We start from the raw sequence: 12,142 nt of genomic DNA on the forward strand, positions 1-12,142 counted from the left end.
AATCCTTAAATCATTATATATATAATGCAATATTTGAACAAAATCTTATATAATTAAATACACAAGGATTTTTTTATCTTTATATTCTCTTATAGCAATACAGCAATATTCTCTTATATTTTAGTTCCGTTTTATGTTTCAAGCTGTGGAGGGGCATTCCACAGTGAATTTTCTATTTGGATTTCCAATTGATTTTAGTGGAATTTTTAGCTATGATTGAATCATTTTCTGGAATTGTTAATTCTGAACGAATTTTAATTATTTTGACTTTTTATTCTCATTTTCTTATTGCAACGAGGTGATTATGTAATGTACGTTTACGGTGGTTTGAACTTCACCCTACAATCTTAGAAAAATAAAAATAAAAATAAAGCATCAATGCCTTAAATGCGGGCGGCCCCACCAATCCGAACCTTTTCACTAAATACAATATGATGCTGCATTTATACGCGTCCTCTGAATTTGCCGCTTTCCTTTTCCAACAGAGGAATTTGATAAGAATTCTAAACCCCCGAGCTTCGGTGGCATTCAAGAAGAAGAATCAGGTAATTCAAGCGGACGGAAGGGATCGGATTGCGAGCTTTTTGAAAAGGAGGTGGCCGTAATCGAACCAGATACGCTTCTCCTTGGTCTCTCTCTCGTCCACATTCTCTGTAGGACGTCGTATCGAATAAGCCTTCTGCGATCTTACTTTCGCCAAAACCTGAAGGTGGCTATAAATTCCCTGTTTTCATTTTAACATCTCATTCGCCTTCTCGTTGCGAATGCGAAGACCTAGTAGGTTTTTTTCATTTGTTGCTGTCAAATTTGATCGAGAAGTATTTTATTTATTTATTTATTTTTGGGATTTCTCCTTTGTGTTCAGAGACTGGAAACTGCAAAGAGGAACAGGATCCATGGAGGGAAGTGGCGCAGGAAATGGGTTTGGGTGCAGCAAGGCGATAGAGTTGAATGGAAGCGGGAAGAAGGTTGAGAAACCCATTCCTCCTTGCTGCAGGAAGGCGATGGCTGCGCTGCCTGAGGCGGAAGCGAAGTTGCATGCCACAGTGGTATCGGGATGGTTCTCTGGACATTGGTGCCGCTCTGGTCAATATCTGTTTACTTTTGGCCGTTTTATTTAAATTTTGTATAAATTTGATGATATTCTTACAAGTTTTTTGTAAAAATAACTGTAGATAAAAACACCAAGCCTCTTTATTACAACAATCCGATGTGGCCTGGTAAGCTTTTTCTCAATATGCTGCTGTTTTTTCGTTTTATAGAATACATAGGTTAATGCGTTAAGGATAAAATTTCTAGCCGATTCTGGATTGCCAGCTGTTGGATATTTTTCGTTTCAGTTTCTGAGAGTTTTTATGTTAGAAACTGACGTTGGTTAGTAAACCTTTTTGGCTGGTACTGATTTTGGTTAGGCATTGCCAAATAGCAAGATACGTTATAATTGAAATGCAGATATAGAAGTTATTCCACTTTGTACAACAAGACCAAAGTAGGTTATGGCTAATGTGGTGTTCATTGGCCTTATTCCCTAGTTACTCCTTGAATAATCCACAACTGAATATCGTCCACTCATTTATTTAAACCTAGTTCTCACTCAGCACTGCAATGAATTCTATACCACTGCTTAAGGAATTCCGTCTAACTTTAATGTTTAATATGCATCATAAATCTTGTATGTTTCCTTTTGTAGTCATTCCAAATGGATTTAGGCATATTGATGGATCTGTTTGATTCAACCACCATAATTTACTGCAATGAACAACCTAACACTGAATTTAATTGAAGAAAGATTAAAAAATCTTTAGCGTGTTGAGAGGATTGGGAAAGTAGTTCCTATTCAAAAAATACTCTTGTTTGGATGAGCAGGGAAGGGAAGTTAATCTATGAAATCTACCATATATCTCATAAATTGGGGATTTGAACCCAGATTTCTAATGCGCTTTTTTGTAGCTATAACATCTCCATAGCAACCCTAGCTAATGATGCATGATCATATCATATAGTAACGAGAGATTTCAAGCTAGATTTTGATGAAACCTTCAAAAAAAAAAAAAAAAATCTTCTGATCCCATGTTGAATGTCCTTATTTTGATATTTTGGTAGAAAAAATTACTTGTTGCCAGGAAGGCCTGCATATGTTATGGTACTTTGCAGATTATAGGTTATTTCTATGTTCTTGAATTTATGCTGAGCCGTTTAACTTATATTTTTTGTTCTTACTTGATTCAATGGATTTTCTTACCGGAGTTTTATGTGCTAAAATAGCTTCTGTTGAATGAATTGAAATAGCTTGCAGGCCATCTTCTCAAAATTTTCCACTTATTTAAAACAAATATTTTTTCTCATTAATGAGAACATTATTGCAACACATATGTAATCTAGATTTTTTTTTTGAAATTTCATTATAGCACTTCAAATTATAAAAACTGGCATTTAAAAAAGTGGCATTCGAAGCTATAAGAAGGTGTTTTTAATCGACAGTGCAATAAACCTATTTACTTATTTGATTTCTTTTGGTAATTATGCTTCAACCACAATTGGAACGGCGAAGTTTTGCTAGCATTACGGATCATTATCTAATTTATTATTTCATGTATCTTAACATAGATAAACATTATTGACTACCTCCATGGCAGGTGAAGCACATTCCTTGAAGGTTGAAGAAATTTTATATGAGGGGAAGTCAAAATACCAAGAGATACTAGTTTTTAAGGTTTATAAATGTACCTTTTTATACATACTACCTCCCTGATTCATGCACTATTTCTCTCCTGTTGGCTTATACTGATTGAGTGTCTGATTTGCAGTCCCTAATATACGGAAATGTGCTTGTACTAGATGGTATTGTCCAGCTCACAGAAAAAGATGAAAGTGCATATCAGGAGATGATTGCCCACCTTCCTCTTTGTTCAATTTTATCCCCAAAAACTGTATGCAATTTGTTTAAGAACATAATTTTTTTTTCTATTGGGTTGCTAGCTTTCACTTTTCATCGCTTCACTCTCATTCGTATCTATTTCTTGTAGAATTCCATTGGATATAATTCAATGATCTGCCTTTTGATTTTAAACTAATCTGAATAACTAGTTTCCGATATTTTTCATGATCTTTGGTTTTTGTAGGTCACTAAAGTTGCTCAATTACTCCCAGTGTTGGTATTGGCATTCTAAGTTACACATGTTATGAACTTTTGTCTATGTTTTGTTAAAAAAAATTAAAAATCCACTTTTTCTAAATTTATGCCTATGAATGCTATACTAACTCAAAAATGATGTGGATCAGAGGAACGAAAATTATCTTATTGATTTGTAAGAGTTTTTATAAATAGTCATACATGATAATATAATGATTAAAGAAATGAATGTAAATTATTCCACCTCAACTATGAAAATATCTATTAATATAATCTCCTTCCATTTTTAGGAATCCTATCTAGTAAAGCAATAGATTATAAATTATTGAACACTTCAACTACTACCTTCAAGCCAATAAATTTATATCTATGAGCTCTAGCTTGCTATATAAATGAAAAACTGATAGGTTTCTTAGAGTATTGATGATAATATTTGCTGCTAGTTTAAATTGGAGATATGAGGAGTTACATTTTTCCTTGCAAAGCATAACAACTTATATGAAATGCTAATCTAGTTTAATATGTTTAATTGATTCGTAAAAAATATCATAATAGGTTATATAGATTGCAACATGATCATTATAGTATAAAATTATTGGTCAAGTAACATTTGCCTGTCTATATATGTGTGTGTGTACATATGCATGTATACGTACGTGTGTATGTACATATTTACATATATATGTATGTCACAGAGAGAGAGAGAGAGAGAGAGAGTGAATTTTTAATTCTCCTTTTTAATTTTTCATTTTTTGAAGAGTGTTTGTTAATGTATTTCTACCAGTGAATTGTGTGCGTGAGAGAGTGAGAGAGAGAGAGATTTGAAAAGTATTTTTTTAATGCACCTTTTTTGAATTTTGCATATATTTGAAGAGTGATTTTTTAATGCATATTTTTTGAATTTTGCATTTATTAATGTCAACTCTAGCAGTGAATTGTTGCAATTGGTAGCAATAAGATAAATCAACTCACAAACAAATGTATGATATTTAGACAAATCTTTAGAACATTGTTATCATCATTTAGGGTGTGTCTCCATAGGTTTATCAATAAGCATACAAATAATATGTTTATTTCAAAGAGGAAAATAATCTACTTTTTAAAAAAGAGATTACAATTTTACAGTAAGCAAACTCAATTATAAGTAACTAAAGTCGCTCTTAATTCTTTTGATAGAGCGCTTTTGAACATGTAGTTTCTTACTTCTGTCACTTTCAATTAGGTGTCACCAACATAAACAAGCATGATTGATTTTGCAGTACGTTTGATGAATTTAGAGTGATTTTTAGCGGTGTAAAAGTTGAACTTGAGCGAGTCAAAGGCTTGTTCGTGTTCAATTATTATTTTTTGTTCGTGTTTTACTCGTGTTCGAAATACTTTGTAAATTGCCTGTTTGTGTTCGGCTCGATTCAAACTCAATTGTTCGATTTAAGCTCGTATTCACCCAAATTTAAACTCAAATTATATTTCAAAAGTTAATTTTTGTTTTAAAACATTTTAAATCCGCTTCACAGAAAACACGCGAAGCCAAAAACCTTTTATTCTCTCTTTCACTTTTACATTTATATTGGATTGATAATGGAACCTTTTACAATGTTCCGATGTGGGACTAAACTAAATAAGTTGAGGTGACAAGCAGTCCAGGCACGGGTCTAAATTTTTTGGGATTTACGTGTATGTCACCAAATTCTTATGTATTTTCATACATAACACCTCAACATCAAGCTGCAAGCAAGATGCTTGGGAAGAAGTTGTGGTCGATTTACATACATGCCACCCAATTCTTATGTATTTACATATCTGCCATCTATTTTCTTAATCTTAGGGGCATTTACATAGAGACCACCCAATTCTTATATATATTTACATATCTAAGATCAATTTTTTTTATATTTATATAAACCAAATCTTTGATTTCATATCAAAGGTATAATTAGTTTGAAATTTATGCATTATTTATTTATTATTTAACTAATTCGAGCCTAAAAGAGCCAAACATGATCAAATAAACGTTTTTATGTTCGACTCTTTTGCTTAATGAACGAATCAAACACGAGCTACTTAACAAGCCAAACACGAATTGATTGCGAACGATTGGCTTTTTTGACAGCCCTAGTGCTTTATATTGTTGCTTTAAAGTTGAATCTCATCCAAGGCTTTGCATAATTTGTCAAACCATGTTTATATAAAACCATGGAGGTTGCCCTATATAAATGACTTCTTATAGGACACCATAAAGGAAGGTAATATTTACATCTATTTGTTTTATATCATGAACTCTAATTGATGGTTACAAACAAAAAGATTCAAGCATAGTTTAGGCATGCAATTAATGGATAATATATTCCTTTGGAAACAAATTGAGATTTTTTACTGAGAAATAGCCTCATCAAGATAAAACTTGATAAACAATACTCACGGATAGGTAATGAGTGTTACCTGAGGTGGGAGGCAACCAAATCCCAAGTATGATAATTGAGAAGAGCATCTATTTCAATGTACATGACTTGTTTATATAAAGGATATTTGGTGCATCTTAGTGTCTTAAGAATTGATACAAATGATATTAATATGACGAGTTTATAATCAATTATATCAATATAAGAGTGGATAAGATAAGCAATATGTTGCCTTTTACCTTGTATAAGAGCAATAGGAAAGATGTAGGTTAAATGTCTCATTAGCTATTGGATGATCAATTGAATATTACAATGACGTAGATCTTATCATTGGTGGAGGTTGGAATGATGAGTGTATACATGTAACAATGCATAGGTAGGAAAGCGAAGAGGAATATGAGGGCAAGGAGGGCTCTGAATCAGAGGAGGGAGAAAACATTGGCAGTCTTATGAAGGTCACATCTATGGAGATTTGTATTTGTTGTTTAAGTAGATCATAATACTACTAAACTTTATGAATATGAGAATACTTCAGGAAGATACTTTAAATAGCATGGGGAAAATTTTTTTTTTGTATGTTGAATGCATGAAGTAGGTATAACCCAAGGCTTGTGGGTGTTAAGGTGAAAGTTGATAAGGGGTCAATGAGAGTAGAAGTTTTTTAGGTTTGTTCAAAAATAGGAGTATAGCCAAATCTCATCCAGCATTGTTTCAATGGATGAATGGTACGACCATAAAGAGAATAGGTGGAAAGGATTTCCTCTTTTGCTCTCATCACACATCTAAGTCTAGTATTAACACGACGATAATAAACACAACCTTCACTAAGATGCATCATGGGTAGTGTACTCAAAGAATGGCGAAAGAGACTGTAGTTTGATGGCGTGAAGAACTCCTGAGAAGAGTTGCAAAATTAATAATTTATAGAATCGATCATCAGCTAGGATTGTTTATGTTGAATAGAGAGCTGAATGTCAAAGAGAAGCTTTCTAACCATGAACTCTTCATTTTGTAGTCGCCAAATCTTTGGTTCAATGCTAAAAGATTTGTAGTAAAGTAATTTATCCTACCTACCCGCATGGTGTTGTGATGGTTCTGAATAAACATTTTTTTTTCTACAAAGAAAATATGTTTGTTTATGAAGGGTAGAGCTTGGAGATGTTTTTTACTTGAAAATAACTGCTTTTAGAAAGTGCTGCATAGCCTTGAAAGCCTTATGAAACATGGATGTGTGAGAATGATGGAATCAAATGGTTATCATTTGGAGAACTTAACAACATCATCATGTGTGAGAGGAGATCAAGAAGAGGTTTTCACGCGAACCCGACGTAAAGATGATTGGACCCTCAACTATATAGGAGGTATCTGATATCATTGAACTTGATTGAGGTACAAATGGTGGAGGGTTTCACATCATATAGAGAAGATAGATTGATCATGATAATGTGAAAATAGGACATGAAAATTAAAAATTAGTCTTTATATCATTGAGGTGGATCTTGGCCTAAATAATTGTCAAAGGTGAATGAGACATGGAGAATTGAAGTAGCATTTTTTGGTAAATGAGAAAACATAGGAACCCAAAAAAAGAGGTTAATTCTTGAGTGTGTGACTTAGGTTAGTGTTATGCCAATGCTTAGCCTAAGGGCAAGTTTGTTTTTTGTATGTCTAAGGGTAATTTAATCTTTTTGTATTATTAATGTTGGGTATTAATATGTTTATCATACACATGCTACTGAACTCCGATTCAACCAATGTGGGAAACAAGTCTGGATTGCGGTGGTAGCACAAGGAAGCGAATTCGGGATCACGGTGTGCCTTGGCGCTGTTTGAGTACTGGGAAGCTATTGATGAGATTTCAGTATATAGTAGTTCTTTTGTGATAGAAATTCATTCAAGACAAATGACAACCAAGAAAGTTGACGAGTTGGAGAATAAATTAGAGGAAAAGATGAACCAACTTAATTCCGCAATGGAGGAAAGGTTTGCAAACATGGACAAAAGGCTTTCATCCATTAAAAACTGTTTTGAGCGCTTGGAGGAGATGATGGGAAGGCTTATCGAGATGCAATTCAAGACCTTACCAGCGGTGCAGTTTCAAAACCTAATCAAAGGTTGATCGAATATTCATCGGCTAAATCGAAAGGGAAAAAGATTGGATGAGATGAACAGGGGATGAAAATATCCACCATCAAGAATCTCTTCCCAGGGCTTAGATGGGGGTGGATAAGTGATTTCTGATGGAATTAGTTGGGTCGAAACATGGAGAGGGGTTATGGGAGGGAGGAGCATGAAGAAGAAATAAGAAAAGCTGGGATGTGGTATCATTATGATCGAAGGAGGGAGTTTTGCCCTCGATATATGGGAGAAAATAACGGAGGGAGAAGAAGTTGAGGTGGAGATGCTAGGGTTAGGAAGTTGAATGTGCTGATATTCGAGGGGGAAGGTGCACATGGGTTGGTGTACTGGGTGGAGCGATATTTTGCGGTGAATGGGCTAAATGGAGAGGAGAAGCTCATGACAATAGGGTTATGTTTGGAGGAGAAAGCCCTAGCATTTCAGTGGAGGGAGGCTAGATATCCGATCTGTTCGTGGGAAGAATTTAAGGATTGTTTGTTAGAACGTTTCCGAGCCATTCAGGAAGGAGATCCACACGAGCAATTCTCTGCCTTGAATCATGAGGGGATCGACCTGAAATATATGGAGAGATTCGAGCTATTGTCGGGACGATTGAAGGGTATTTCTGAAGCAGAATTGAACGGGGATTTTTGAAGGGCCAAATGCTCAACATAAGGGCATCACTCCGACTATTTTGACTGCGAGGATCGAGGGAGATGATGAAGCTAGCTTAGATGGTGGAGGATAAAAACTAGATGAAGAAGGCCAACAGGAGCAACACAGATGGAGTGTCGTACCAAATTGCTACAACTATGACGATATCAAAAGCTCAAACAGTGGAAGTTTAGAGGGATGTTGCATGGAAATAGTAATAGGCGACCATCGGGAGCGACACTCAAGCATCATACAAATACAAAGATTCAAGAGAAGCGAGCTAAGGGGTTATATATCCTGTGTATGATAAGTTTACCCCAAGGCATTGTTGCAAGGATCGAAAATTACAAGTTCTTGTAGTGTGTGATGAGGATATTGAGGATAAAATAGAGACAACTGTGGCGAAGGAGGATAAGCACTCACTTTTTCCCACTTTGAGAACAATGTCTTTTAGGAGGGTATATTATTACGCTGTGCTTAGCTTGAAGGTAAGTTTATCTTTTGTATGCCTAAGGGCAATTTTGTCTTTTATTATTATTATTGTTGTTCGACTTAAATAGGCTAAATATGTTTAGGGTTGGTGGTATGCATGAGATTGTTGTTGTGAGTATTAGATTTAGGATTTGTGAGAGATTTCCCATATCTCGAATTGTAGGAATTGGAAGAGATCGCCTATCTCTCAAATTCTAGTTGTTTATTTTTTACGTATTTGTATTGAATTGCTTTGATTTGGTGTTTGAGTAATAAAATTTGTGTTTGTTGTAACTCCTGTGGATTGTATCGGCTAGTCTCAAGTAATGCGAGGAAGTGGCACATTTGTAATGCAACATAGAAGTTGAGGGGGGTTGCAAATGAACTATGACGGAATGTGGAAGTGAAACATGGAATTCAAAACATGGATTATGATCTGGTGTGTCGAGATGCATTGGAGAAGCACATACAAGGTTTGTAGGCGTGTGCATGAGGATAAATGATACAAGGTGGGGTGACGGAGGATAGAGGTGTCGGTTGTCGCGAACGACATTTGTGAGCGAGCATGGTGGTAAGCAAGGCAATTTACTTGGGTTGAAATCGGTCAAGAATCAGCAGGCATGCTGAGCTGCCAGGAGGATTGGATTCGGGAATATGGGTTTGGGATTAATCAGGAAAGCAATTAGGATTTTGCTTCTTTGAAACCATAGGTATAAAGAAATTTGTGTTTTATTGAGTTTTAATTGTTCTTATAAATATGCGCACATGAAAATACAATCATGAAATAAATAACTGCAAATTAAACTCTTAATTATGATGACTTAAATTTAATTTAGCTTCATTTCATTATTAGGAACTGTATGTCAACACTATGCATCAACCATATGTATGCTAGATATACATGCGAATAGGTGCTCCTTTTATTTTTTATTTTTTCGGAAATCATCATCACAAATGTTGATCCTAGCTTTATCAAAAGCTCACTAGAATTCTACAAGAAGTTTGTTTATCTTTTTGATATTCTATTTCTCCAAACACTAACAAGACAAAAGCTACATACATAAGACTTGTGCATGCTCTCTTTATTTGCATTGATCAATGGATTCTTCTTGAATGGAATGATGCCTTTACCGACTGAATATCGACACTTTGTTGTCCATCACATAATGGTTAGTGCTGTATTTGCACGCATGCATGAACAAAATATGGCTTACTATGATAAAATGCCAGGATACTAGAAGATACAAATAATTTTCTGGTACATTCGAGTAAAACATGTGCTTAATATTTAGCACATTTTCTAGACGGCTGACTCTGAAAATTGATTTAAAAACACTTTAAATCTGGCTCTTTTTCCCCTCATTTTAATGAGGTGGGATGTGTCATTGGGTTAATTGTTTGATATAACGAACAACTTACCGATCAATTGAATCTTAAGTACTTAGCTTATAGTAATTATATGTGACTCCTGCAAGCAGTTACCAAAAAAAAAAAGGTAATTAAGCAGCATTTCTGTTGTATATTCTTCTTCTATACACCTATGTCACCCTATTGGCTAGAAGCCAGAATTGGGCTCAACTGAAGATGGACTTTTGTCAAAGCAATATTTATTTATAAAATGTGACTAGCTTCTCGGAAACTTTTTAACACCTTTTATTGAGTAGTTGGATTTGAATGGAATGATGTCTTTACCAACTGAACATCGGACCTTGTTGTCTTTCATGTAAGGGTTAGTGCTGTATTTGTACGCATGCATGACCAAAGTATAGCTTACTATGATAAAATGCTAAGATACTAGAAGATACAAAAATTTTCTTGTACATTCAAAAAAGAGATGTGCTTAATATAGCACATTTTTTAGATGGATAACTCTGACTATTGCTTAAAAAACTCTTTAAAACAGGTTCTTTTCCTCAACATTTTAATGAGGTGGGATGTGCCATTGGGTTAATTGAATCCAAAGTACTTGGTTTATTGTAATTGTGCGACTCTTGCATTGTGTGTTTATAGAACTTGAGTATTTAATTAGAAAAAAAATCGAAATTAAGCATATTTTTTGCTCTATATTCATCCTGATGTGGGCTTAACTGAAGATGGACTTATGTCAAAACAATATTTATTTATAAAGTGTGACAACTTTATTGAAAACTTTTTAATTCAGTAGTTAGATTTCCTTGATGGAGACTATATTATAATAATGCTGTGTTGTTTGGTTTGATATAGGGTTGCAAGTGATTTGTTTCATCCTTGACAAGATTGTGATGATCCAGGACAAGGGGTCTTATTATAATGCACCATCCTATAATACTGCATCAGTTTGTTTCTATTTTAATTGGAAATTATTTTTTTTATTTTTTTATTTTTCATAAAGTAGGCTATTCTTATTGGCTTTGTTTTATATAACTTGGTTTTAGGTGTTCTAAAATTAATCTCTTCTCCAACCAGCTTCTTTTTAGAAGACAAGGTGGTGATTTCCTTTTTCTTTTATTCCAGTTGGCTACATTATAAATAATTAATGTCATGTTCTTGGTAATGATAATGATTGCTAAATTTTGACACTCAATTTCCTTTTGTCTTGGTTATGATAACCTTTTCTTATTGGCTTTATTTCGTACAGTTTGGTTTGTAGATGTTCTAAAATTAATTTCTTCCAACCAGCTTTTTTTTAGATGGCAAGTTGGTGATTTCCTTTTTTCGTATTGTAGTTGACTATAGTATAAATAATTAATGTCATGTTCTTGTTGAGGATAGTCTCCATTAATGATTACTAAATTCCACATTCAATTTCCTTTTGTCTTTTTTAACAACAAGTTAATTCTTTGATTATAGTGAAATTGGTTTTCACAGGTATTGGTCATAGGAGGTGGCGATGGTGGTGTTCTGCGGGAAATTTGTAAACACAGTTCGGTGGAGCACATTGATATATGTGAAATAGATGAGCTTGTCATTAGTGTAACAGCTTTAATATATATATTTGTCTTTTTATTTTTTTTGATATTGATGCCTAGATATTGATGAGATGTTCTAATCTCCATAGGTTTGCAAGGAATTTTTCCCTGATATCTCTATTGGTTTTGAAGATCCTCGTGTTCAACTTCATGTTGGTGATGGTATGCTAAAGAAGTTTGATTCTTAGATTGATCTTGCATTGATTTTTCACTCTTTCTTGAACATGCTTGATTATTTTCTTGTTTAAATATTTCTATTGATTTCAATTCCAAGGAAACTTTGTCAGATATCAAATAGTGATATATGAAGATTTCTGTCTTGCAGCTGTTGATTTTCTGCGAAATGCATGTGAAGGGATGTATGATGTAATTATTGTAGACTCATCTGACCCTATAGGTACTACGAATTTTTTTTCCGC

General features: G+C 34.2%; 1 protein-coding gene across 4 annotated transcripts in view; it reads left to right on the plus strand.

The window, feature by feature from the left end:
- Window positions 1-466: 466 nt before the first annotated feature.
- The window catches only part of LOC110038767 (spermine synthase), a 34,929-nt gene continuing 23,253 nt past the window's right edge, over window positions 467-12,142 (plus strand). For 3 of the 4 annotated variants that reach the window (XM_020743668.1, XM_020743670.1, XM_020743671.1), the window contains exons 1-8: window positions 467-777; window positions 866-1,086; window positions 1,176-1,220; window positions 2,637-2,713; window positions 2,808-2,930; window positions 11,623-11,727; window positions 11,813-11,885; window positions 12,049-12,120. In XM_020743668.1, coding sequence (XP_020599327.1) covers window positions 897-1,086; window positions 1,176-1,220; window positions 2,637-2,713; window positions 2,808-2,930; window positions 11,623-11,727; window positions 11,813-11,885; window positions 12,049-12,120 — 685 coding nt within the window. In that variant the 5' untranslated portion in view covers window positions 467-777; window positions 866-896. The remainder of the gene's footprint in view (window positions 778-865; window positions 1,087-1,175; window positions 1,221-2,636; window positions 2,714-2,807; window positions 2,931-11,622; window positions 11,728-11,812; window positions 11,886-12,048; window positions 12,121-12,142) is intronic. The other variant, XM_020743669.1, reaches the window with a different exon arrangement.

This window comes from Phalaenopsis equestris, unplaced genomic scaffold (genome assembly GCF_001263595.1).
Source record: "Phalaenopsis equestris unplaced genomic scaffold, ASM126359v1 Scaffold233798, whole genome shotgun sequence".
Taxonomy (NCBI): domain Eukaryota; kingdom Viridiplantae; phylum Streptophyta; class Magnoliopsida; order Asparagales; family Orchidaceae; genus Phalaenopsis; species Phalaenopsis equestris.